The sequence below is a fragment of the Mobula hypostoma genome, chromosome 31 (genome assembly GCF_963921235.1).
Source record: "Mobula hypostoma chromosome 31, sMobHyp1.1, whole genome shotgun sequence".
In the NCBI taxonomy this organism is placed as follows: domain Eukaryota; kingdom Metazoa; phylum Chordata; class Chondrichthyes; order Myliobatiformes; family Myliobatidae; genus Mobula; species Mobula hypostoma.
The window spans coordinates 8,950,309-8,978,052 of record NC_086127.1 but is presented as its reverse complement, the minus strand read 5'-3'; the positions used below and the strand labels follow the sequence as shown (position 1 = coordinate 8,978,052).

The 27,744-nt window shown below is 51.5% G+C and overlaps 2 protein-coding genes across 4 annotated transcripts in view; both read left to right on the top strand.

Annotated features, from left to right (window-relative positions):
* Nucleotides 1–5,242, top strand: part of nop2 (NOP2 nucleolar protein homolog (yeast)) — a 58,247-nt gene extending 53,005 nt beyond the window's left edge. For all 3 annotated transcript variants that reach the window (XM_063036694.1, XM_063036693.1, XM_063036695.1), the window contains exons 13-16: nucleotides 3,600–3,689; nucleotides 3,967–4,089; nucleotides 4,228–4,325; nucleotides 4,857–5,242. In XM_063036694.1, the coding sequence (XP_062892764.1) occupies nucleotides 3,600–3,689; nucleotides 3,967–4,089; nucleotides 4,228–4,325; nucleotides 4,857–5,184 (639 nt within the window). In that variant the 3' untranslated portion in view covers nucleotides 5,185–5,242. The remainder of the gene's footprint in view (nucleotides 1–3,599; nucleotides 3,690–3,966; nucleotides 4,090–4,227; nucleotides 4,326–4,856) is intronic.
* An 8,092-nt stretch (nucleotides 5,243–13,334) lies between these two features.
* Nucleotides 13,335–27,744, top strand: part of LOC134339900 (non-homologous end joining factor IFFO1-like) — a 43,161-nt gene continuing 28,751 nt past the window's right edge. The window contains 3 exon segments of the mRNA XM_063036675.1: nucleotides 13,335–13,376; nucleotides 13,378–14,012; nucleotides 15,164–15,224. Of these exon segments, the coding sequence (XP_062892745.1) occupies nucleotides 13,335–13,376; nucleotides 13,378–14,012; nucleotides 15,164–15,224 (738 nt within the window).

Here is a 27,744-nt window from a genome sequence, read left to right as displayed (position 1 = left end):
AAGATGTTGGGATCGATCATTAAGGATGGAGTTTCAGGATACTTGGTGGCACACCATAAAATAGGCCGTAGTCACCATGGTTTCCTCAAGGGAGAATCTCATCTGACAAACCTGTTGGAATTCTCTGAAGAGATAACAAGCAGGACAGACAAAGGAGAATTGGTGGATGTTGTGTACTTAGATTTTCAGAAGGCCTTTGACAAGGTGTCACACATAGAAACATAGAAAACCTACAGCACAATACAGGCCATTCAGCCCACAAAGCCGAACATGTCCCTACCTCAGAACTACCTAGGCTTTACCCATAGCCCTCTATTTTTCAAGCTACATGTAGCCAAACAGGAGTCTCTTAAAAGACCCTATCATTTAGATTATGAGAACACTCAGCCTCTTTTATTGTCATTTAGAAATGCATGCATGCATTAAGAAATGATACAATGTTTCTCCGGAGTGATATCACAGAAAACAAGACAGACCAAAGACTAACACTGACAGAACCACATAATTATAACATATAGTTACAGCAGTGCAAAGCAATACCATAATTTGATGAAGAACAGTCCAGAGGCGCAGTAAAAAAAATAGTCTCAGAAGTCCCCGAGTTGATTGATTCCCGAGTCCCCGATAGTGGCGGCAAACGGGAGAAACTCCCTGCCATAAACCTCCAGGCACCGTCAACTTGCTGATACCTTGGAAGCAGCCGACCACAACCGACCCTGAGTCCATCCGTCTGAAAACTTGGAGCTTCTGAGCAGCCTCTCCGATACAGCCTCCCGAGCACCATCCTCTGCCAAGCGCCTTCGAACTCTCCCCAGCCGCTGAAACACGCAAAGCGGAGGATTTCAAGGCCTTCAGCTCCAGAGATTCCGGTTACCACACAGTAGCAGCGGTAGCAAAGCGGTCATTTCAGAAGTTTTCCAGATGTTCAGCTATGCACTCACGTACGTCTCCATCAAATCAGAATTCTGCACGGTCCTCTACTTGACAGGTAACAGATATTCATCACTGTCGTCGCACCGCCATCTTCTCCCGCTTCTATTTCCACCTCCAATACTGCCGCCGGCGGCCCATTCCACACACTCACCACTCCCTGCGTAAAAAACCTACCCCTGACATCTCCTCTGTACCTTCTTCCAGGCATCTTAAAACTATGCCCTCTTGTGCTAGCCATTTCAGCCCTGGGAAAAAGCCGCTGACTATCCACACGATCAATGCCTCTCATCTTATACACCTCTATCAGGTCACTTCTCATCCTCTGTCACTCCAAGGAGAAAAGGCCGAGTTCACTCTACCTATCCTCATAAGGAATGCTCCAAAATCCAGGCAACATCCTTCTAAATCTCCTCTGCACCCTTTCTATGGTTTCCACGTCCTTCCGACAGTGAGGCGACCAGAACTGAGCAAAGTACTCCCAAGTGGGGTCTGACCAGGGTCCTATATAGCTGCAACATTACCTCTCGGCTCTTAAACTCAGTTCCATGATTGATGAAAGCCAATGCACCATATGCCTTCTTAACCACAGAGACAACCTGCGTAGCAGCTTTGAGTGTCCTATGGACTCGGACCCCAAGATCCCTCTGATCCTCCACACTGCCAAGAGTCTTACCATTAATACTATATTCTGCCATCATATTTGACTTACCAAAATGAACCACCTCACACTTATCTGGATTGAACTCCATCTGCCATTTCTCAGCCCAGATTAGCATCCTATCAATGTCCCGCTGTAACCTCTGACAGCCCTCCAGACTATCCACAACACCCCCAACCTTTGTGTCATCAGCAAATTTACTAACCCTTCCCTCCACTTCCTCATCCAGGTCATCTATAAAAATCACAAACATATTTTAACAAGTTAAGAGCCCATGGTATTACAGGAAAGATTCTAGCATTGATAAAGCAGAGGCTGACTGGCAGAAGGCAAAGAGTAGGAATAAAGGGAGCCTTTTCTGGCTGCCTGGCAGTGACGAGTGGTGTTCCACAGGGGTCTGTGTTGGGACCAATTCTTTTTACATTATATGTCAAATGACTTGAATGGTGGAATTGATGGCTTTGTGGCCATGTTTGCGATGAATACAAAGACCCGTGAAGAAACGTCGTTTGGATGAAGTAGAGAGGCTACAGAAGGAGTTAGACAGATTAGGAGATATGGCCAAAGAAATGGCAGATGGAATACAGTGTTGGGAAGTGTATGGTCGCGCACCTTGGCAGAAGAAATAAAAAGGTAGACTTCCTAAATGGAGAGAAATTTCAAAAATCTGAGGTGCAAAGGGACTTGGGAGTGCTTGTGCAGGATTCCCTAAAGGTCAATTTGCTGGCTGAGTCAGTGGTGAGGAAGCCAGATTTAATGTCAGCATTCGTTTTGAGGGGACTGGAATACAAAAGCAAGGATGTAATGTTGATACTTTGTAAAGCACAGGTGAGGCCACACATGGAGTTTTGTGAGCAGGTTTGGGCCCTTTATCAGAGAAAGGACCTGCTGAAACTGGAGACCGTTCAAAGGAGGTGCATGAAAATGATTCCAGGATTGAAAGGCTTGTCGTATGAAGAGTGTTTGGCACTGGGCCTCCACTCTCTGGAGTTCAGAAGAATGAGGGGTGGCCTTGATAGAGTGGGTGTGGAGAGGACGTTTCCTATGGTGGGAGAGCCTCGGACCAGAGGGCACAGCCTCAGAGTTGAGGGGCTTCCACTTTGAAATAGCTCCCTCCGGCCCTTCGAGCCACGATTCAATCCTCATGGGACGGGTTACCGTGACCAATTAATTTACCTGCTGGTTCGCCTTGGGACTGTGGGAGGAAACCAGAGCACCCAGAGGAGACCCACCCAGTCACGGGGAGAGAACGTCCAAACTCCTCGCAGGCAGGGATGGGAATTGAACCAGGGTCGCTGGGACTGCAGAGCGCTGTGCTCACCATTGCGCTACAGTGCCAGCCCGTTTTGGAACAGAGATGAGGAATTTTTTTTTATACAGCCAGAAGGAGGGGAATCTGTGGATTTCGGTGTCACAGGCGGCTCTGGAGGCCAATTCTGGGTATATTTGAGGCAGAGGCTGATAGATTCCTGGTTAGTCAGGGCATGGAGGGATACGGGGAGAAAGCAGAAGACTGGGGCTGAGAGGGAAAATTAGATCAGCCATGATGAAATGGCAGAGCAGACTCGATGGGCCCAATGGCCAAATTCTGCTCCTATATCTTATGGTCTTGACACTAGTTCAAAACTTTGTAAATCCTCTTTATGAACTCAAGAGATTCTGCAGATGTTGGAAATCCAGAGTAACGCAGGCACAAGATGCTGCGGGAAGTTTGGCAACACAGGCTCTGTGCGTGGGAGCATTTCGGTGGCTGGCATTGGGTGCAGGGGCCTGGGAAGGGGAGAGTAAAGCTGGGCTGGTTCACCCCCCTCCCTCCCTGACCTGGGGGCGGTGGAACAGGGAAAGGGAGCGTGACCTGGGGACTGATTTAAAGAACCCCCCCCCTTCCCAAACCCAGAGCCCAGATTCTGGGACAGTGATCGGGAGGGTAAAGCCAGGACTGACTCACCACTGGCTGGTTTTTCTGGGTGGTGTGGTGGGGGTAACTCACTGTGCACTGTTTGCCCAGGTGATGGGGGGATTTGATCGGGTACTGCTGGACGCGCCCTGCAGCGGGACCGGTGTCATCTCAAAGGATCCCAGTGTCAAGACCAACAAGGTGTGTGGAGCCCCGTGTACACCTGACCCTCGAGCACCGTCCCGTGGCCTCGTCTTCCTCCCTGTCCCCCCCTCCATTCACTCAATTCTTTCCTCCTCCTCCTGCTTTCTGCCCCTTCCCTCTTCATGCCTCCTCCATCCCCTTTCCCTCCACCTTTCCCCTCCCCCTCGCCCTGCCGTGCCCCCCGTCTCCCCACTCCAACCCCTCTCGCCTCGCCCTGCCCCTTCTCACCCCACCACCCCACCTTGCCCACACTGACTCTGCTGCTCCCCCACAGGAGGACATTGACATTAAGAAGTGTGCTCAGCTCCAGAAACAGCTGCTGCTCTCGGCCATCGACTCTGTGGATGCGAACTCCCAGACGGGCGGTTACCTCGTCTACTCTACCTGTTCCATCACGGTGAGTGTGGTGGGGACCCGGCTGGGGCTCGGCCCTCTGTCTCTCCCATCGTCAGCCCGACCTACCTCTGCCCGCCCATCCTCTCTGACTCTCTCTCTCTCTCTCTCTCTCTCTCTCTGTCTCGCCACCCCTCCACAGGTCGAGGAGAACGAGTGGGTTGTGGACTACGCTTTGAAGAAACGTAACGTAAAGCTTGTATCCACGGGTCTGGAGTTTGGCGTGGAAGGTTTCACAAAGTAAGGCCCGCTTTCCCCTTGGCCTGTGTTTACCCCTCGGTCTGTTTACTGAGTCTGCGTTTACCCCTCGGTCTGTTTACTGGGTCTGTGTTTACCCCTCAGTCTGTTTACTGGGTCTGTGTTTACCCCTCGGTCTGTTTACTGGGTCTGCATTTATATCTCGGTCTGTTTACTGGGTCTGTGTTTACCCCTCGGTCTGTTTACTGGGTCTGCGTTTACCCCTCGGTCTGTTTACTGAGTCTGCGTTTACCCCTCAGTCTGTTTACTGGGTCTGTGTTTACCCCCACTCCCAGTCTGCATTTACCCCACTTCTGTCTTTTTAACCAGCCCCTCCTTGGCCTGTGTTTAATAACTCCCCTCCTCTGGCCTGTTTAACGCCCCCCCTCTCTGGTCTGCATTTACCCTCACCCAACCCTGTGTTTAACTCTCCCCTCCTAGTTGGTGTTTACCCCTAGTTTGTTATGCCAGGGGTCCTGTCCTGCTGTTACTGACCTCTCTCTCCCCCCCCCCCCCCGTTGTTGCCCTCCTCAGGTTTCGGGAGCGGCGGTTTCACCCCTCCCTCAAGCTCTGCCGTCGCTTCTACCCGCACACCCACAACATGGACGGGTTCTTCGTGGCCAAGCTCCGCAAGTTTGCCAACTCGCTGCCGCCGGCCCCTGCCCCTGCCCCTTCCCCGGCCCCCTCCCCCGCCGGGGCACAGGCCATGCCCGCGCCCGCACCGGCAGACCCCGTGCCCGAGAAAGGCAGGGCCCCAGCCAGCGGGCACCCCCGCCGCAGGATGGGCACAGCGTCCAGGATGCAGAAGGCCCTCCAGTTACGCAAGATGAAGGCAAAGTTCAGGAGGAAGAAGGCTTTGTGAGGGGAGGGGGGCTGCACGCTGGCCTGGGAGTCTGTTTTTATATAGAATAAAAATTGGTCACTTCTGCTTGCCCTGTCTGCACTCGTATGTGGGTAGCAGGCGCGCGGTTTGTGTGTGTGTGGGGGTGGGGGGGGGTGTTAGGAATAGACTCCCAGTGCTTGTTACCCTTGTGAGGGGGCAGGAATAATCTGCCAGGCACCAGAGTCCAGAGCAAGACAGTCTGGCCCCACTTGAAGGCACTCAGTGTCCCTCGGAGGAGGACGGTCGACATACTGGCTCGAGGTGTGTGTGAGTGTGTGTGTGTCTCTGTATGCGTGAGTGTGTGTGTGTCTCTGCGAGTGTGTGTGTGACTGTGTGTGTGTGTCTCTGTATGTGTGAGTGTGTGTGTCTCTGTATGCGTGAGTGTGTGTGTGTCTGTGTGCGAGTGTGTGTGTGTGTGTGTGTGTGTATGTGTGAGTGTGTGTGTATGTATGCGTGGGTGTGGGTGTGTGTGTCTCTGTGCGTGAGTGTGTGTGTCTCTCTGCGAGTGTGTGTGTGTGTGTGTGTGTGTCTCTGTGTGCGTGTGTGAGTGTGTGTCTGTGTCTGTCTGTCGCTGTCAGTAACAAGGCCAGTTTAAAGCAAGCAAGGTTGCGTAGGGGTAGGCAGGAGCTAGCGAGGTGGAACCCCGCCCTAGGACGGGTGGGGGGGGAGGAACAGAGGCAGAGGGTGAATGATGGGCAGGTAAAGTCAAGTGGGAAAAGAGAGGGGAAAGGATGGAGGAGAGAGCAGGGTTGAAGAGCAGCAGACTGCAGGGGCTCAGTGGGGTTGAGGCTGTCGGGTAGCATCTACAGAGAGAAGTAAAGGCCAAGATCCTTTCTCAGGACTGGAGAGGACGGTGGCAGAAGCCTGAATGATAAAGTCTGGCGTGGATGGGGGTGGGAAAGAGCACAGGCTGGCGGGTGATGGAGGGGGGCTGAGAGAGATAGGTGGAAGTGGCAACAGGACGGAGGAGTTCAGTTCAGTTTTTGTTTATTGTCATTTAGCAATGCATACATTAAAAATGATACAACGTTCCTCCAGAATGATATCACAATAAAACACAGGACAAGCCAAGACTAAAACTGACAAAACCACATAATTATAACGTATAGTTACAACAGTGCAAAGCAATACCGTAATTTGATAAAGAGCAGACCATGGGCACGGTAAAGAAAAGTCTCAAAGTCCCGATAGACTCACCATCCCACGCAGACGACAGAAGAGAGAAACTCTCCCCACCATGAACCTCCAAGTGCCGCCAACTCGCCGAGGCAGCACCATTGGAGGCACCCGACTCTGAGTGCACTCAAAAACTTCGAGCCTCCGACCAGCCCCTCTGATACAGCCTCTCCGAGCACCATCCTCTGCCGAGCGCTTCGACCCTGCCCCGGCCGCCGAGCAACAAGCGAAGCCGAGGACTCGGGGCCTTCCCCTCCAGAGATTTCGGACCACACAGTAGCAGCAGCAGCGAAGCTGGCATTTCAGAAGTTTCACCAGATGTTCCTCCGTGCTCTGATGTCTGCCTCCATCAAATCAGGATTGTGCACGGCACCCTACTTGACAAATAACAGACATCACCACCGGAGTGGCTGCTGTGAGGAGGAATCGGACAGTGGAGGAAGGAGAGGAGGGGAGCCAGTGGGAAGGTGATGGGCGGGTCCTGAAGCCTGGGACGGGAGCAGGGAAGCGGGGTGAGAGGGTCTCCGCAGTTAAATAGGTAGGTGCGAGTGGGGTTAGATGGGGGGGGCAGGGCGCAGGGCTGACATCTCGGTGGGGGGATGGAGGTATCAGAGGTGAGCGAGGGGATAGCTGGAGAGAGAGAGAGAGTAGACCGGCTGCGGGAATGGCAGGCGAGGAGTTGGGTTATCATCAGCCAAGGTCTGGAGCTTCCAGTAGCAATGGAGAATGGTCTCGCAGCATCGTCACGGGCACAGACTGTCCGATGAGTGACTTTCAGACTCCCGTTCTACCTCTCTGTGCTCCTTTTCATCAAATCCACCCTCCAACGTGATCGGTGGGGGGGCGGGGGGATTCCACTGACTCGCCAGGACAGAGAGCCACGAGGTCACATGCGACCGCCTGCGCGGTTTCGAAGTGAGCTCAGTATCGAGAGTCACGCACGCTGTCACCACGTACCGGGCATTCACGGAGCAGGGGAATACAGTAGAATTAACGGGCAGCCACCCAGGCAAAGGACGAGCTGTTCAGACACTTGAAATAACAGTTCACAAACAGACAGGCAAGTAAATAACTCCGGGAACGCGAGCTGTGTGGTCCTTGAGAGTGCGAGTCCGTAGGTTGTGGAATCAGTTCAGTGTTGAGGTGAGTGGGGCCCGATGGTTGAGGGTAATGACTGTCCCTGAACCTGCTGCTGGTGGTGGTGGGATCTGAGACTCTTCCTTTGCGCATGCGTATTTTTCACAAATCCTTCGGTGTCTCCCCGTAAGTGCCTGCTGGAAATTGAATCTCAAGGTAATACGTGCACTTCGACAATAAGCTTCAGCAAACATGCTCATCGGCAACATCACTCCAGCAGCTTCTCTGTGTCTCTCCTGGGTTTCCAGCTTCTGCACACTTTTCCTCTTGTTTGTGGCAGGCGGCTGCCACAAGAGAGGCATAATTAGCATTAATTTAGGCATCACCAGTTTGCCCGGTGGATGGGGACCAGAGCGCCGGGTCGGGAAAGTGGAGGGATGGAGACGCCAGGGGCGGTAAAAGCAGGCAGGAAGTGATTTGAGTCCTGACGAAGGGTCTCGGCCCGAAACGTCGACTGGGCCTCTTCCTATGGATGCTGCCTGGCCTGCTGCGTTCCACCAGCATTTTGTGTGTGTGTGTCGCTTGAATTTCCAGCATCTGCAGATTTCCTCGTGTTTGCGAGGAAGTGATTTGGGACAGGTAGTTTGAAGTGTGTCTATTTTAATTTAATGCTAGGAGTATTACGGGTACAGGTGATGAACTCGGAGCATGATGTTGAGCTATGATATGGTGGCCGTTACAGAGCCCTGCTCGAGAGAGGGACAGGAATAGGTGCCTTATGTCCCCGAGGGGCTTCGAAAAGACAGAGGGGGTAAAAGAGCGGGAGGAGGGAGTTGCACGACTAATCAAGGACAATATCACAGCTGCATTCAGAGGGTTTCTCCACAAAGTATATGGGTAAAATCAAATGTAGCCCCCTGGTAAGCCTCAGGCTCGCTCAGCTCGCTTCCGTCTAGGGGAAGCAGCCTTTGGCCCCGCCAAACTGGGTAATCAAGTTTGTGTGGATGCTGTGTGTAAAAGGCGCCAAACTTATCAAAGTTCAACCACTTTGTGCACAAAAGTAACGGAGTCCTCTTACCACCATTCGATCCCCTCCGACCCCCTCGACCTGCCACCTGAGACCAACCACGGTGGTCGACCAGACGCTGCACACGAGTCTGTCTTCATCTCCTCTCCTCGCCGGAGACCCTGGGCCTCGAACTTCCACTCGGGATCCATTCCGTCGCCCAGCTTACAGCATCGCGTCTCCTCTCTCTGTCCCCATCGTGCCTTCTGCCCCAAAGCCCGCGAAAACAATAGCTTACAGACACACAAGAAAGAATAACATCTATCTCAATTGGTTCGTATAACATAACCCAAACAAGCAGAGAGAGAGAACTCCTTACATCGCAGTTATTACAGAAAAGCCATTTTTATTATAACATAACAAAGAACCCATTTTGTTAGCCTTCGCAGTAATATAAAAGAAGAAACCCCTTACACAAAAAACAGGAGGGATGGGATTGTTCTACAGACTCCCCAAAAGCCAGTGGGACACTGAGGAGCAGATATGCAGGCAAATTCAGGAAAGGTGTTAAAAAAAAGGTGTGATCATGGGGAAGTTGAACTCCCCAAATATAAACTATGACCTTTGAAGTGCAAGAGGTTTAGATGGGGCAGAATTTAGGGGAATGCAGGAGGGTTTCTTAACTCAACGTGTAGACAGTTCAAGAGGAGGACTTGGTGTTGGGTAATGTTGTGTTGCTTGAATTTCCAGCATCTGCTGGTTTGGAGGGTGTTTAAAGACAGACTGCAGGGCAGGTATGTTCCAGTCAGAAAGATGACAAGGTATGAGAACTTTACACGTTGAGACGGGGGAACGTAAAAAATCGGAGCAGGAGTTGGCCATCTGGCCCACCGAGCCTGCTTCATTGTGCAGAGAATTTCACAGATTCATCACTCTTTGGGAAAAGCAGTTCCTCCTTATCTCCAAAATAAGTTTACTCCCCCAGATCTTGAGACTGTGTCCCCCTAGTTCTTGTCTCATCTACCTGCCTCTATCATATCTATCCCTTTCAAAATTTTATATGTTTCTGTAAGATCTCCTCTCATTCTTCTGAATTCCAGCAAGTACAGTCCCAGGTGACTCGATCTCTCCTCATAATCTAACCCCCTCATCTCTGGAATCTACCTGGTGAACCTCCTCTGCACCACCTCCAAAGCCAATATATCCTTCCTCATGTAAGGAGACCAGAACTGCATGCAGTCCTCCCAGTGTAGCCTCACCAGTACCCTGTACAGTTGCAGCGTAATGTCCTTGCTCTTAAATTCAATCCCTCTGCCAATGAAGGCCAACATTCTATTTGCCTTCATGATAGCCTGCTGTACATGCAAACCAACTTTTTGTGATTCATGCACAAGCACTCCCAAGTCTCTCTGCACAGCAGCATGCTGCAATTTTTGCTATTTAAATAATAATCTGCTCTTTCATTTTTCCTTCCAAGGTGGATGACCTAGCATTCACCAATATGTACTCCATCTGCCAGACCCTTGCCCTCTCACTTAACCTATCTATATCTCTCTGCAGACTCACTGTATCTTCTGCACAATTTGCTTTTCCACTCAGTTTAGTAGCATCAGCAAACTTAAGTACACAACACTCTTCCAGATCGTTAATGTATATCGTGAACAGTTGTGAGCCCAGCACCGACCCCTGTGGCACTCCGCTCACCAGAGTAACACCCATGTATCCCAACTCTGGTTTTTATTAGTTAAAGAATCGCTTATCCATGCTTACATCATCCCCAACTGTGCATCCTTAGCTTTACGTGGCACCTTATCGAACGCCTTCTGGAAATCCAAGTAATTAACGTCCACCTGTTCCCCTCTATCCACTGCGCTAATTATGTCCTCAAAGAACTCCAGTCAGTTTGTCAAACAGGACCAGCCTTTGCTGAATCCACACTGCATCTGCCTGATGGGTCCATTTCTTCCAAATGCCTCGTTAATTTTTCTTTAATGATAGGTTCAAGCATTTTCGCAACGACAGATGTTAAACTAACTGGTCTATAGATACCTGCATCATTTTTGAACAGTAGTGTGACATTCACCATCTTCCAATCCACCAGGACCTGCCCAGAGTCCAGAGAATTTTGGTAAATTATCACCAAAGCCTCTGCTATAACTTCTGCCATTTCTTTCAGTACCCTGGGGATGCATTCCACTAGTCAATAAGAAAAGGGCAATTAATGTAAAGTGCTGGAATAAAACGACACTTTTGAGGCTTGTAGAGAAGCCAAAAGAGAACTAAAGAAGGGAATTAGGAAAACGAGGAGGGACCATGGAAAGGTTTATTAAAGGTAACACCAAGGCAGTCTATAGATGCATCAAGAGCAAGAGGATAACTAAGGAGCGTGTAGGACCTCTCGATGGGGGGGGGGGTGGAGGGGTGACAATAGGTGCCTTCGGCCCTTCGAGCCAGCTCCACCATTCACTGTGATCATGGCTGATCATCCACAATCAGTACCCTTTTCCTGCCTTCTTCCCATAGCCCTTCACTCCGCTATCTTTGAGAGCTCTATCTAACTCTTTCTTGAAAGAATCCAGAGAATTGGCCTCCACTGCCTTCTGGGACAGAGCATTCCACAGAACCACAACCCTCTGTGTGAAAAAAGTTTTCCTCAACTCCGTTCTAAATGGTCTACCCCTTATTCTTAAACTGTGGCCTCTGGTTCTGGATTCCCCCAACATCGGGAACATGTTTCCTGCCTCTAGCGTGTCCAATCCCATAATAATCTTATACATTTCAATCAGATCCCCTCTCATCTTGGTGGGGGTGGGAGCATTTGCTTGGATGTGGAGGACGTTGGTTGAGGTCCTTAACAAGTCCTTCACATCAGTGTGCAATAGTGAGAAGGACAGGGATGATAGGAACATAGAGTTTTGCAAATTGACTTGCTGGAGCACTTTGAGATAAGAGAGGAGGTAGTGTTAAACAGCAACAAGGTGGATGAGTGCCGAGGGCCCGATGGGACATACCCCAAGTATGAGAGAGGCGAGAGAAGAGATTGCAGGGGCCTTGACCAATATCTTCCTGTCCTCTCTAGCCACAGGCAAGGTTCCAGAGAACTGGGAAGTAGCTAATGTTGTTCAGGACAGGAACCCAGGATGATCCTGGAAGCTGCAGACTGGTGACTCAGCCAGTGGTAAGGAATCCCCGGGGATAGGACTGCTGAGTGTTTGGAAAACTGTGGCAGAATTAGGGAGCCCAATCACAAACAAGAAAATCTTGTCTTGTCCATAGTGCACCAACCGCCACCGCTGGGCTATAAGCGTCCAGGAGCAATGTGTGGTTCAGTGCCTTGCTCAAAGACACAACACACTGCCTCGGCTGAGGCTTGAACTCGTGACCTTCAGATCACTCGTCCAACGCCTTAACCACTTGGCCACGCACCAGCCTGTGGATGCTGGGAATTCAAGCTGCACGCACAGTCTCCCAGAGGGACTCGGCAGGCCAGGCAGAAGAAAAGTACAGTGGACATTTTGGGTTGAGTCTTGGCATTTGACCAGGACCGTCATGGGAGGCTCACCCAGCAGATATCCGTGGTCAGCCGGCCGCTTGGATTCGGATCTGGCTTGGCCAGAGCATACGGAGGACAGTTAGCCCAAGGGACTGGGAGGTCTGTGATTAGTGGTGTTCCACAGGGATCTGTGTTGGGACCTCGGCTGTCTGTGATGTCTATAAATGCAGATGGGTCGGTTGCAAAGTTGGCAGATGCTGGGATGATTGGCGGTTTTTTGGATGGTGCATCCGACTAGTGAAGAATACAGTGGGATATGGCTCAGCAGCAGCTATGGGCAGAGAAATGGAGTTTAACCTGACCAAAAGTGAAGTGTTGCATCCCGGTAGGCCAGATGTAAAGGGACCGTTCAAGGCAAGAGCTTAAAAGTGTGTAACCCAGGCAGCCACTTGCAGGGAGCAATGAACTTGGATGCCAAGATTCCTCTGACTCTTAGTGCTGATGAGCAGAGCAATCTTGGCATCCACGTTCATAGCTCCCTCAAAGTGGCTACACATATGCCACAGTCGAGGCACTGAGTTGAAAACTCAGCAAGTTATGTTGCAGTAAGAGTTAGGCCGCAGCTGGAGAATTGCAAACTGTTCTGGTCGCCCCACTATGGGAAGGAGTTATTTTCTCTGGAGCGGTGGAGGCCAGCGAGCGATCTGACAGAGGTTTATAAAATTAAGACAGGCATAGATAAACGGTGCCTCCTCCCCCCCCCCCCACCCCCAGAGTTGATATGCCTAATGCCAGAGGTGAGAGGGGGTTATTTCAAAGAAGATGAGAAGCACAAGGTTTATTTTACGCAGAGACTGCTGGACACCAGGAATGCACCACCAGCGGTGATGGTAAAGGCAGATAACATTAATAAACTTTGGGATGGGCTCATGAATGTGAGAAAAATTGAAGAATATGGACATCGTGAGGTTCATTTATATAGATCAGAAACTGCAGAGGCCCCAGTGGTATAACTACCCGCTGTTATTTGCGCCCGTAGCGTTTTCTTTAATCAGGCGTCTTTAATCCGCACGGCCACTCTGCCCCTCAGTTTTCTAGCGCATTGCAGCCACGCCTCCCGGGTGACGTCCAAAAACCGCAGCATTCTCGTTCATCAAGTCTACAAGCTCCGCCTCTCCCTCCCCAAACGTCATCAATGAGGTTCCAAGGCGGCCCCGCCTCTCAATCGTGAAATTACCCAGTTGCAGCACACCCTGTCCGCTAGATCCCGCCCCTCCGGAGACGTCCTCCAACCGGATCGCGTCTGCCCCGACGGGTCCCGCCCCCCCCCCAACTTCCTGACGTCATCTTACCGCAGCACTCCTGCCCCGCCTCCCCATGACGTCGGCTTACCGCAACGCCCTTGCCGGCCGGGCGGTTGCCGATCAACCTCAGGCTCCGCCCTCTGACGTCACGAGGCGAGACTGCGCAGCCGCAGGGTGGCCGCGTATCCACTATGAACCCGTTGTTGGGCCCCAACCTCTTGCTGGTGGCTGCGGCGGCGGCCGAGGTCGAGGACGCGGGCCTGGGCCTGGGGCTGCCGCCGGGACCCTACCCGGCCACCATGGCGCTCCGCGACGACCTGGGCTCCAACATCAGCCTGCTGAAGGCGCTGAACCTGCGCTTCCGCTGCTTCCTGGCGCGGGTGCACGAACTGGAGCGGCGCAACCGGCAGCTGGAGCAGCGGCTGGAGAAGGGGTCGAGCCCGGGCTCGGGCTCGGGCTCCGGCTCCGGCTCCACCACCCGGGACCGGGCCGTGCAGGTCGGCGGCCCTCTCGGCATCGGCCTCGGGCTGGGCCTGCCCTACGCGCTGGCCCTCGGACCCGCCAGTGGCATCGGGAGCCGGCCGCTCAGCCCCGGGTCCGAGCTGCCGCCGGCCGGCGGGGGTGGTAGCGGCGGTGCCGCCTCGGGTCTCCCCGGCGCGGCCGTGCAGGTAGACACCATCAGCCCCGAGCTCCGCGCTCTCTACAACGTGCTGGGCAAGGTGCGCCGAGAGCGGGACGAGCTGCGGCACAGGTACCGGGGCGGGGTGGGGGAGCTGCGGCAAAGGGGCGCAGGGAGGGTCGGGGTTTCGGGTCGCACGGGTGAGTGTGGAGCCCGGGATAGAGGCGTGGGAGGAGAGGAAGGGGCCGAGGCACAGAGGGGAATGGGTGGGGTAAGAGGAGGGGGGAGACGGTGAAGCGCAGATACGGGGATCCGGAGCGACAGCTGGATTTGGGTCACAGGGAGGTGGGGGAGCTGCGGCTCGGAGCGACCCTCATGGATGAGTTGGATCACAGAGTGGAGCTGAGGCTCAGCGGCAGAGAGATGCTCATTGATGGTGGGTAGAGATGAGTCTCAGAGAGGCAGACTGGGAGGATGAGGAATCTGAGATGTAAGGGCGAGGGTGACTAATTGGGATGGGGAGGAGTGAGGAGGGGCCGAGGTTGGTGGGATGAGGAGAGGCAGAGGTCGGGTGATGGGGGGGGCAAGTTAAGACACAGGTGGCTGAGGGGGTGATGTCTGCAGTATTCGGACCACCGGCAGCGTAGGGATGTCCATGATCCTACTCTTTGGTAGAAGGAATAAAGGCACACACTGTTTTCTAAATGAGGAAAGAAATTGATAATTGGGAGGCACTAAAGGGCTTGGGACTCATCTTGCAGCATTCCCTGAAGGTTAATTTGCAGGCTGGGTTGATAGCCATGAGGAGAAATTACCTCAGAAGGTGGTGAAACTGTGGAATTTATTGTCAGAGACGGCTGGTACGTTCTTGATTAGGACGGCCATCAAAGGTTTTGAGGAGAAGATGGGAGACTGGGGTTGAGAGGAGAAATCAGCGATGCTGGAAAGGTAGAGCTCGATGGCCGAATGGCTTAACACAGCTATTTGGCGTGTAGGAGATGTGGGTGGCCCAGCTGGCGGGACGGGGCTGGTGAGAGTTTGAATTGAGGGCCTGGGGGGAGCGGGCAGGAGGGGTGGGTAGGGACGGCAGGTGTGTGAGGGGGGTGTTCGTGGAGGTGGTGTGATGGGGAGTTTGGGGAAGAAGGGGGGTGAGGCGGAGATGGTAGTGGTGAAGTGAAAGGTTAGTGGTTGGGCGGGAGGGAGGAGTCACTATGGAGGAGGGGGTGAACCGAGGGTGTGTGGGTGACCGCGAAGCCCTGACTGGCCACGCTCTCGCTCTGCAGATGGGAGCAGGAGTACCGACTGCGAGTGGAGCTGCAGGACAGGGTGGCCCTGCTGGAGGAGGTGAGCACGATGAACTTGCCACGCTTCGTCTTTGATTCCCTACCCAACCCAAAGAAAAAGGACCTGTAAAAGCATCTTCTCACCAACCCCTGGTGCCCCCTCCCTTCCCTTTCTCCCGCAGTTCACCCTCCTCTCCCGTCTGATCGCTCCCCCCACCCACCTCTAGCCTAATATCCGGCATAGTGTGTACGGGGTAACTGGCTATTTTTAAAACCGCTGTCGTGACGTGCCGGAACAAATGCAGCACAGCATTTCATTGTTTTCTTGAACACAGCCTCCAACACCACAACAATATCTGACAATAGATGTATAACATCCTAATGTAACATTGTATGGAAATACAAAATAACACTGATGCAGACATTTAACAAGGTGCTTTATTAATGTATTGCTTGTGCAAGCATTCAATAGATGCAATTGTCACTTTTGCCCAGTAACTCGTTCTACTGCACATGTTAAATACAGCAAAACAATACACAAAGAGCAAAAGTAACGGCAAACAAATGAGGTAACAGCAAGTTTCACTTTTGCCCAATAACAGGCCTTATTGCATTTAGTTGTCCCTTTCATCGGTGAAGAGACTATGGCTGTAGGAAATGTTTCTGGACAAATGCATACCAAGCCTTTCGTTTGGCAATTTCCTTTTAAGTTTTTCCAGTCTGTAACTGGACAAACGCGCACCAAGTATACCATTACCTCTTTGCTTGTTTTCTGTGTCCCCTGCGCATGCCCAGTAGGAGGGTATTTGCCCAAATTTCCATTCTAATGTGGACGGAGGCAATTTCAAAAACGCCTGGTGTGGACGCCTATTGATTTTACGTGAAACCAGCGTTTTCAAAATTATCCGGTGTAGTGTGGACGTAGCCTCACTTCACCCCACTCCACCGTCCACCTGCCTTCACCTATCTTGTTCTCCTTCCTCCACCTTTTTAATTCTGGCGTCCTCCCCCTTCCTTTCCAGTCCTGGTGTAGGATCTCAACCTGAAACATCAACTGTTCATTCATTCCCATAGACGCTGCCTGGCCTGCTGAGTTCCTCCAGCATATTTTTTTTGTGTGTGTTGTGCTTAACTTCCAACATCTGCAGAACCTGTTGTGCTTAACATATGGCATTGCCGTCCCCCTAAAAATAATATCTTCTGTGGGTGACCACTTGGATCAGAAGGTGCCGGCTGGATGGTGTCCCCACTCGCTCTATGATTTGGTTGGGAGTCAGGTCAGTGCTGTGATGTCTGCCTGTTTTGGTGGGCAACCCCCACTTTCCAGGTCACAGTTGTAATGTACCATCTCCTTTACTCTCCTACGTCTACTCTGGCCAGTCATTGCTAGCTGACGCGGCTGCTGACGCATGAAGCAAGCCCCTTGTGTCTTCACGGCAGCAGATACATCCTCTACAGTCACTTCAGGGCTTCTCTTTCCCCCTCCCCTTCCTCTGGTCGATTGCCCCAGCCCCCGCTGCCCCTCACTTCTCCCTCAATGCGGTGATAGAGGGCTGCATTACCGGCATTCCCAGTTGTTGTCCACATGCCATCCTACCTTCCCTGGGCCGTAACGTCCCATGTCTTCCTCAGGCATTCCTCTTCAGCCGGTGCCTGCGTGTCCTTCGGGTGCCTCAGGTTCATTCCAATGACTTCTTCGAGTCCGCGCCGGACTTCTGAATTCCCGCGAGCAATTCAAAGGGGGGCTGATCTTCGTGGATTGTGGTGATCGAGGTCTAGGGTCAGGATTCTCATCTCAGCAGATGCACCCGGGTCAACAAACAGGAGGAAATCTGCGGATGCTGGAAATCCAAAGCAACACACACAGATTGCTGGAAGTACTCAGCCGGCCAGGCGGCATCTATGGAAAAGAGTACGGTCAACGTTTTGGGCTGAGACCCTTCAGCAGGATATGGTCTCTTCCTCGAATCTTTCCCCTGCTGATTTCCGTAATGAATCAAAATCGAACCGTGCTCGGTAAATCTCCAGTTCTGTGCCTCTGAACTCCTGATTCCTAATGTATTCTCTTTCATGTGTTACCTCCAAGTTTCCACCGTATTCTCAAAACACGCAAGCACGTGCGCAAACGGGTGTACTATTCTTCAGTTTACCCCAGCGAGCATACACTCACCCCGAACACAACTTTTCGCATCTGGTGGCCGTGTCTCACCAAACAACGCAGTACTGTCTGATAAGCTGGCCCTTCACACGTGTGTACATCCACACTTTTGTATCGGCCGGCTCAGCCCCCTGTGTTGTTTGAAACTTGGCCTGAACAGGTCCAAGTACTTTTGAAAATACTCATGCACTTAACCCCAGAATGTGCTGACTGATCGAAGTCACCGGAGACGCACTGAAGCCGGAGAAGTCTGCTCATCATGACGAGCAGGCACTCTTCTGTAAATCCTCTTGGTAGAGTCCCACAAGTTGCGAAGTCTGTCACATTTTTTAATACCCTGAAGGTGAAAGATAATGGTTTGAACTGTTACATAATGTTGCTTACCTCGTTGCCTTTCGTTGACATTGCTTCCTTTTATCTGTGGTGGGAGACAGCTGAATGTTCAAATACCATCACTGAGAGAAAGTAATTCAAGCAGATATTCTTAAAAGCTTCCAGAGACAGAGAACCAGATGCCCAGGTGTTGTGAGAGCTGATTCTCTGAGTACACAAATTAATTAATAGTATCAGGTTGGGTCTGCAAGCTCCTCTGAAGTTGTTTGCAGTGGTGCAAAGTATTTAAACCCACAGTTGCCTGAGTTGGTGCAGGCCAATTAATGCAGTCCCGTTGTCGTAATGTTGCATCTCTTGAGCAGTCAGCCTCGTGTTTTCGGCCAGCCTGTGCTCCACAGAAGTTGTTTATTTGCAAAGGAGTTCTTTACTGCACACAACTGACATTACAGACTGAAGACTGGTTCTTGAATTCAAATCTGCTACATTCAGAATACTAGAAAACTCCCTACTGGCCCCCTTAATCTACGACCTGTCCATGCTAGTGTCTTTCCTGTAACGGCATAGGCTCTGACCTTGTTCCAGCAGCCCCGTGTGCACCACATTGTCGTCGTCATCTGAAAACCCAAGTAAAGAACATTCACTTTGTCAGCGGTGTCTGTTATTTCCACAAAGAATTTCAGCAGACGTGTCTGGCTAGGTACCCCATAAGGAAGCCACGCTGCCTTTGGCCTGTTTTATCATGTACCTCCAAGTACCCCCAAAACCTCATTGGTAATAATGGACCTAAAAAAAACCACTAACTGGTCTATAATTTACTGTTTTCTGCCTTCCTCCCTTTTGATATTAGCAATTTCCCAATCCTCCGGAACCATTCCAGAACCTACTGATTCTTGAAAGATCACTAGCCATGCCTCCACAATCTCTTCCTGATCCAGATGATCTATATCTGCCTTCAAACCTTCCATCTTCCCAAGCACTCTCTCCTTAGAAATAGTGAGTACCCTCACTTCCGGCCCCTGACCTCCTCAGATTTCTGACATATCTAGTGTCTTCCACAGTGAAGACTGACTTATTGACTTCATCTGCCATTTCTTTGTTCCCTCTCCCCCCCCCCATTACTATCTCATTTTCCAGTGGTCTGAATTATCTGTTTATATATCTGAAACTACTCATATTATTGGTAAGCATACCTTCGCATTTAATCTTTTCTCTCCTTACTGCTTTTTAGTTGGTTTTTAAAAGCTTCCCACTAATGCCCCCTCTTTTGCTGTTTTGCTGTCTTTGACTTCCCTCGTCAGCTTCATCTTCCCTTTAGAATGCTTCTCCCTTCGAATCAACCAATCTTGCGCCTCCTAAATCACTCCTAGAACCTCCAGCCATGGCTGCCTTGCCATTGTCCCTGCTAGTGTCCCCTTTCAATCAACTTTGTCCAGCAGCCCCTCTCATGCCTCTGTAGTTCCCTTAATTCCAGGGTAATATTGCTACATCTCACTTTAGCTTCTCCCTCTCAACCTGCAGGGTGTATACTATCATATTAACACCACTGCCTCCTTCGGGTCCCTTACCCTTGATCACCCGATTCAAATCGGGTTCACCACACCCAGGCCAGGACTGCCTTTTCCCCTGTGGGGTCAGCCACAAGGTACGATTAAAAGCCATTCTAAAACCACCTTCTCCTGGGATCGGGCACCAACCTGTTTTTCCCAGTCTGATTTAGCTCATGACCTTGCTGTCTTTAGATGCCAGTTCCACCTCCTGTTGTAATTTGTATCCACGTCCAAGGCCTGTCTATCACTCCCATTCGGGTCTTTTCACCCTTGCACTTTCTTAATTCTCCCCACAAGAATTCTACTCTTCTGATCCTATGTCACTTGTTTGTAATTTGATTTTGTTTCTTTCTTTTCTATTTTACTAATAGTGCCAGACCACCCCCTCTACGCACCTGCTTGTCGTTTCGATAGGAAGAGCATATTTGGGTGCTAAGCTTCCAACTGCAATTTTCCTTTGGCCATGACTAAGTGATGCCCACAACGTCTTACCTGCCAGTTTCTAACTGCTCTGCAAGATTGTATGCTGCATGCATTCAAATGTAACTCCTTCATCACACTTTTAAATTCTGTCCTGAAGTTAAATCCTTAACCCTTTCAAAATGTTGTCCTTTTTTATTCTGGTGACTTTCATAACCTCTCCTCCTGCACTCTCCCATCCCCTTTACTTTATCCTTACTTTTCCAAGCCGTTGAACCTCCCCCCACCCCCACCATTGCTATTTTGTCCTCAGCCCTCGTTATACAATTGACCAGCGTCCTGGCCCCTGCGTAGTTCAGGTGGAACCTGTCCCGTCAGAGCAAATGCAAATCCAGCCTTCCCCCAATACTGGTGCCAAGGACCCACAAATTCAAATCCACTCCTCCCACACCAGTCTTTGAAGCACGTATTTAGTTCCCCGATCTGATTAATCCTTTGCTGATTTGCACACGTCTCTGGTAAGAGTCCAGAGATCATTCCCGTCTTTGGTTTTGCATTTTAATGTTGTACCCAGCTGTTCAGGGCTCCCTCAGCAGAGCCTTGTTCCCCGTCCGTCCTCTGCCGCTTGTCCCCACGCGGGCCACGACAACTGGATCTTTCCCCTCCCACTTCCACTCCGAGATTCCACTGGAGTTCAAATGGACACAGGCACCGGGCGGGCGATTTGCTGTATTGGGGCTTTTGATCCTTGCGACAGGATCGTCTGTTCCCTGGTTATGTTATCCATTCGGGAAGCAGTGTGGAGATCTGTCTCTACCAAAGAAGGTGTAAGCCTCCTCTTCCCTCCTCTCAGCTGCAGATCACCCCTGGGCCTGGTCCATTTGCTCCAAAAAAAAAACTAGGAAATTATAGGCCAGTGAGCATGATATCAGGAGTGGGAAAGTTATTGGAGAGTATTCGAAGGGGCTGGATGTCTCAATGTTTGGATAGACGGGGACTGATCAGGAATAGTCAGCATGGCTTTGTCATGGTGGGCCATGTCCAATCAATCTTGTAGAGTATTTCGAGGAAGCTACCAGGAACGTGGATGAAGACAAGGCAGGGGATGTTGTCTACATGGATTTTAGCAGGGCATTTGATAAGGTCCCATCAGGGGAGGTTGGTCAAGAAGGTTCAGTCGGTTGACATTGAAGATGAGGTGGCAAATTGGATTGGACGTTGGCTTTGTGGATGAAGCCAGAGAGTGGTTGTAGATGATTGCCTCTCTCACCGGAGATCTGTGACTAGTGGAGTACTGCAGGGATCGGTGCTGGGCCTGTTGTCGTTGGTCAGCTGCATGGTAGTGTGGTAAAATGCATCAGCAATTTTGTGGATGACAGGAATGTTGGGAGTGCAGTGTCTAGTGAGGGAGATTATCAGAGCTGGCAGTGAGATCTGGGCCAGCTCGAGATACGGTTTGGAAAATGGCAGATGGAATTTAATGCAGATAAGTGCAAAGTTTCACACTTCAGTAGCGCCAACCAGAGTAGGTCTTGCACAGTGAGCAGGAGGTCACTGAGGAGTGCGAGGGACCAAAGGGATCTGGGAATACAGGTCCACAATTCATTTGAAGTGTCATCACAGGTAGATAGGGTCGTAAAGAAGGCTTTTGGTACATTATCCTTGATAAATCAAAGTATTGAGCCCAGGAGCTGGGACGTTATGTTGAAGTTGTATTGGTGAGGCCGAATTTGGAGTATTGTGTGCAGTTTTGGTCACCTACGTACAGGAAATAAGGTTGAAAGAGTGCTGAGGTAATTTACAAGGATGTTGCCAGGACTGGAGGACCTGAGTTATAAAAAAAAAAGATTGGATAGGTTAGGACTTTATTCCTTGGAGCGTAGAAGGTTGAGAGGTGGATTGATAGTCGGGTTTAGATAATTGTAAGGAGACTTTCTCCACTGTGCTTGGGTGGGGCCACAGCTTGTCCTGGGTTAAGGGTAAAAAAAAAAATGAGAAAGTTTCAGGGGAACATGAGGGGAAACCTGTTTCCTATGGTGGGAGAGTCTTAAGAATCTAATTTGTGGAAATTGTTGCCACAGGTGGCTGTGGAGGCCAAGTCTTTATGTGTATTTATGGCAGAGGTTGATAGATTCTTGATTGGTCGGGGCATGAAGGGATATGGTGGGGGGTGGGGGGGTAGGCAGGAGATTGGGGCTGAGCGGAAAATTGGATCGACCATGATGAAATGGTGGAGCAGACCAGAAGGCCTATAATTCTGCTCCGATATCTTATAGAAATGTCTTCACTCGCAGGGGCGTGGCTGCATGGAACAAGCTGCCAGCACAAGTGGTGCATGTGAGCTCGATTTCAGTGTTTCAGAGAAGTTTGAATGGGTTCAGGGGTGTGGAGGGCTATGGTAGATGGGGGGTCAGTAGTTTGGATGGTTCACCGTGGGCCAGGGGACTTGTTTCTGTGGTGTACTCTCCTGTGATTCTGTTATGATCACTGCCTCCTTTGGGTTTCTTGACTTCAATCTCCCTAATCTCCCCGGTTTATTACCCAACGTGCAATCCAGAATTGTCTTTTCTGCAGAGGGTCAAACCACAAGCTGCTGTAAAAGGCCGTGTCGTAGGCCTTCTACAGATCCCCTCTCTTGGGGTCCAGCACCAACCTGATGATTTCCAACCTACTTGCATCTTGAAATACCCCGTGGCCACTGTGACAGTGCCCTTTTCACATGACCTCTCCCCTCTCCCCCCTCCCCTCTCCCCTCTCCATCCTGGTCTCTGTTAGGAGGCTTGTATATAACTCCCATCAGGATATCTTTGCCCCGGCCCTCTTCAAGTCTGCCCACACATAGACCCTGCAGGTCCTTCGGCCCATGATTTGCTGTTGACTTTTGAACCTGGTGTGATCAATCTAACCCTTACCTCCAGTGTAGCCCTCTGGTTCTCTCTCATCCGATTCAGAGATTATTAAATACCGCTGATATATCTGCCTCTTCCACGGACCCACCAGTCTCTCTGGCATGCCCCGACCCCCATACCACCCAACCATAAACTCATCCGCTCACCCTAAAATTAATGTATCTGCCATTTTGGGGAAAAGTCTCGGCTATCATCTTAACCTGGCAAGTTGGAAGCTGAGCGGAGACCCGATTGAAGATCGAGGGCAAGTAGAAATTCCCCCATTCCCCCAGGGTAATATCTGGAGAGCATACAGAAAGGGAAGATTTAAAAAGGATATGCAAAGGCATTTTGATTTTTTACAGGGAGTAGAGGGTGCTGGACTGTGCTGCCTGGCTGGTGGTGCAGGCAGATCTGACAGGTGTTCACTCGCTCTTGTGATAGACGCATGAGCAGGCAGCAAATGGAGAGACATGGGCCAGGTGCAGGCAGGGGGAGGTTAGTTATACCATATTCAGCACTGCCCTGTATATTGTCAGGGCCCCTGACCCCACCACCTATCTCTCAGGCTGTCTGGTCCCCACCAATGTCGACCTCAGCGTTCGATCTGCAGACCAGCACCAACACCCCCCCCCACCCCCTATCTGATTCCGCCGACTTGTCTGACCCCCGATCTGCTCGACCTATCAGTCGACCTTCGCGTTCCCTTGTCTGAGAAAGAAAGCAGTGATTTTCTGGGAAATGCCAAGACCCGATGGGCCTGGTGTAACTCTTGGAGCAGCTGCTGCAGAGGGTTCTTCAGGGTGAGATTTGGACCCATTTGGAAAAGCGAAGCTCGATTGGGGCAGCTGGCTTGGGCTTATGGGTGGGGCAGGCCGTTGTGGGATTGGGTCATTGTTGTCATGTTCTGAGGTATGGTGAAAAACTTCTCTTGCTCATTGTTCAAAGTGAATTTCTTATCAAAGTACAACTGTATATGTCACCATATACTACCCTGAGATTTGCTTTCTTACAAAGGGGGAGAGGGACGGACGGGGGAGGGAGAGAGAGATGGACGGGGGGGGGGGACGAGAGAGATGGACAGGGGGAGGGGAGAGATAGAGATGGACGGTGGAGAGGAGAGAGATGGACGGTGGAGAGGAGAGAGAGATGGACGGAGGGGGACGAGAGAGATGGACAGGGAGGAGAGGGACGGACGGGGAGGGAGAGAGAGATGGATGGGGGGACGAGAGAGATGGACGGGGGGAAGAGATGGACGGGGGGAGGGGAGAGAGAGAGATGGACGGGGAGGAGAGAGATGGACAGGGAGGAGAGAGAGATGGACGGGGGGGAAGGGGGACTGGGGAGAGGGCAGACGGGGGGACGAGAGAGATGGACGGGGGGGAGGGGAGAGAGAGAGATGGACGGTGGAGAGGAGAGAGATGGATGGTGGAGAGGAGATAGAGATGGACAGTGGAGAGGAGAGAGAGATGGATGGGGGGGACGAGAGAGATGGACGGGGGGAGGGGAGAGAGAGATGGACAGGGAGGAGAGAGATGGACGAGGGGGATGAGAGAGATGGACGGGGGGGAAGGGGGACTGGGGAGAGGGCAGACGGGGGGGGACGAGAGAGGTGGACGGGGGGAGGGGAGAGAGAGAGATGGACGGTGGAGAGGAGAGAGATGGATGGTGGAGAGGAGAGAGAGATGGACAGTGGAGAGGAGAGAGAGATGGATGGGGGGGACGAGAGAGATGGACAGGGGGAGGGGAGAGAGAGATGGACAGGGAGGAGAGAGATGGACGAGGAAGATGAGAGAGATGGACGGGGGGGGAAGGGGGACTGGGGAGAGGGCAGATGGGGGGGAGGAGAGATGGCTGCAGCAAGAAGAGAGCAAGGCGCGGGTGGTGGGGTCGGTGATGAGGGGTGCTGCGTCTGCGTTCCTTGTAGACCTGCTCGGGGGTGGGGAAAAGGGCTTTTCACATGATGTACTGGGCTGTATCCACCCTTTAGGTTTCATACAGATCACTTCGCTGCACAGTGCATCGAGGCAGAACAAGTTGTAAAAGAGTAACAGAGTGCAGGATAAAGTATCCCAGAGATGAAGTACGGTGCAGGTAGACGAGGTGCGAGGTCATTGCAAGAAAATGACAAGGTCAGGAGTCCATTTCGTCATACTGAGGAGACATTCAACACTGGGCACAACTTTCCTTGGGTCTGCTGGTGCTTACGTGCTTTTGCCTGGTGGGAGAGTGGAGAAGAGAGCATGTCCAGGGTGGGTGGGCAGGCAGCGGGAAGCAAGACCGGCTCCGTGGAGGGAAGCTGGTTTCCGTGTCTCCAAATCTCCGCTGCTCCTCGCGGTCGCCGGCAGAGTAGTTGCCGTGTCAAGCCGCTGGCGCATCCGGATTGGGGGCCTGATGTGGTGCATCAGTAAAGATGGTCAAGGGCCGACGGGGACGTGAGACCAGAAGACACAGGTGCAGGATGAGGCCGTTCAGCCCATCGAGTCTGCTCTGCCATTCCATCCCGGCTGATCCCGGATCCCTCTCAACCTCGTACACCTCACCATTTCCTTTGATGCCCTGATTGACCAGGACACAATCAGCTTCCACCTTAAATAGACTTGGCTTCCACTGCAGTCTGTGGCAGAGCATTCCACAGATTCACTACTCTCTGGCTATTTAAAAAAAATTCTTCCTTACCTCTGTTCTGAAGGCCCACCCCTCAACTTAGAGTCTGTGTCCTCTAGTTCAGGATACCCCCACCACAGGGAACATCCTCATCTTCCACATCCACCTCACCTAGACATTTCAACATTCGGTAATGAAGGAGCGTTAGTTGGCAAAAGTTGCGAAGCTGAAACAAACACCAGTGTAGAAGAGGGCGGGGTGATGGCAGATGGAGTTTGACCCAGATGAGTGCGAGGTACTCATCTTTGGGAGGTCGAATGTAAAGGGAAGAGTTCTCCATTGCCTGGGGTTGTCCATGGATGTTGAAGCCCAGCTGTCTACAAGGTGCACAGGCCTGAGCAGTACGATATGGGGAGCAAGCTGTTGCCATGTAGCAGGCTCCCCCTCTCCATGTGTCTGATGAACCCAAAGGAACGGCAGGGACCGATACAGTTTGGCACCAGCAGCATCGCAGGAGTTGCCAGTCAGCATAGGACTGCTTTAGGGGCTCCACCTCCGGATTTTTTCCCTCGGGGTTTCCCAACCTGCCTTCTCCCTGTAGCCGTTAATTCCTCTCCTCTGCAACAATCTGTCTAACTGCGCATTGGATATGTTTAGTGCAGTCATCTTAGATTAGATTAGATTCAACTTTATTGTCATTGTGCCGAGTATAGACACAAAGCCAATGAAATGCAGTTAGCATCTAACCAGAAATGCAAAGAATAGTGTTAATACTGAGACAGTACAATATGGGTGCAATACTGCTTAGCGCTGTGATGTGAGGTTCAGCAGGGTCACAGCCTCAGGGAAGAAGCTCTTCCTGTGCCTGCTGGTGCGGGAGCGGAGGCTCCTGTAGCGCCTACCGGATGGGAGGAGAGTAAAAAGTCCACGGTTAGGGTGAGATGCATCTTTGATAATGCTTTTCGCCCTGCCCAGGCAGCGTTTATGGTAGATGTTCTCAATGGTGGGCAATTGGGTGCCGATCATCCTCTGGGCAGTTTTTACTACCCGCTGGAGTGCTTTGCGGTCCGATACGGGACAATTGCCATACCACACTGAGATGCAGTGGGTAAGTATGCTCTCAATGGTACAGCGGTAAAAGTCCGTTAGTATCCTGGGACAGAGGTGAGCTTTCTTGATGCTCCACAGGAAATAAAGGTGCTGTTGGGCCTTTTTGATCAGAATGGAGGAGTTCAGGGACCAGGTGAGATCCTCGGAAATGTGGAAACCAAGGAATTTGAAGCTTGATACATGCAGCTCCGTCGATGTGGATGGGGATGTGAGTGTGGCTGTACTGCTTCCCAGGGTAGAGAACACAACAGAGTTTCTCCTCTTCATCCGAAGTCTGTTCCCCTGAATCTTGAGGCGATGTCCCCTATTTCTAGTCTCACCTACCAGTGGAAGCAACATTCCTGCCTCTATTTTATCTACCCCTTTCATAATTATTGTATGTTTCTCTGAGATCCCCTCTCATTCTCCTCCGTTCCTGGAGAGTTTCGTCCCAGATGGCTCAGTCACTCCTCATTTCCAGAGTCCATCTAGTGAACCTCCTCTGCAGAGCCTCCGTAGGCCGCCCACTTTTTCGGACCTGAGGAGGCCAGCCCTGCATTGGAAGTCTGGCTGCAGCCGTATAGATTTAGATTTTGCCCGATTTAGAGTACTGTGTGCAATTCTGGTCACCTTTTCTCAGGAAGGGCGTGGGTCCTTCGGAGAGGAGGCCAAAGAGGTTCACTTGGATGCTGCTTCCTGGACAAATTGAAGGAGGATGTGAATTTTATCTGTGCGCCGGATCCTGGGGGAAGCTGGGTCCCATGGGATCCAGGGAGAGCTAGTTATGTGGGTTCAGGATTGTCCCCGCAATCCGATGCAGAGGGTGGTTGAAGGCTGTTCCTCGGCATGGAGGCCAGTGACTTGTGTGTTACACGGTCGGTGATTTGGATGAGTGATGTGGATGTAAATGCACGAGGCTTGGCACGAAGTGATGGGGTGATGTTGATGGTGACGGCCCTTGCAGGTTATAGGGGGATCTTGATCATTTGGGGAACAGGAGTGGGAATGGAGAGGGGTGAGGTGGTACATTTTGGAGCACCAAACCACCGAAACTCTGTCTGCCAGGGCACGAGGGAGCTCACAGAACAGAGGGGCAGACTTCATTGAAAGCAGCACCACAGGTGGACATGGTGGTGGAAAAGCCATTTAGCACACTGGCCTCCCTTAGTATTGGGCCCCATCTCTCAGAAGGGATCTGTTATCATTGGAGAGAATCCAAAGAAAGTTCACAAGGATGATTCCAGGAATGAAGGGGTTAACACGTGAGGAGCGTTTGGCAGCTTTGGGCCTGTACTCACTGGGATTTGGAAGGAAATGGGGGAATCTCATTGAAACCTACTGAATGTTGAAGGGACTAGATAGGGTGGATGTGGAGAGGATGTTTCCTCTGGTGGGGGTATCCAGAACTAGAGGGAACAGCCTCAGAATTGAGGGACAACCTTTTAGACTGGAGATGAGGAGGGATTTTTTTTGCCAGAGAGTAGTGAATCTGTGGAATGCTCTGCCACAGACTGTAGTGGAGGCCAAGTCCGTGGTTGT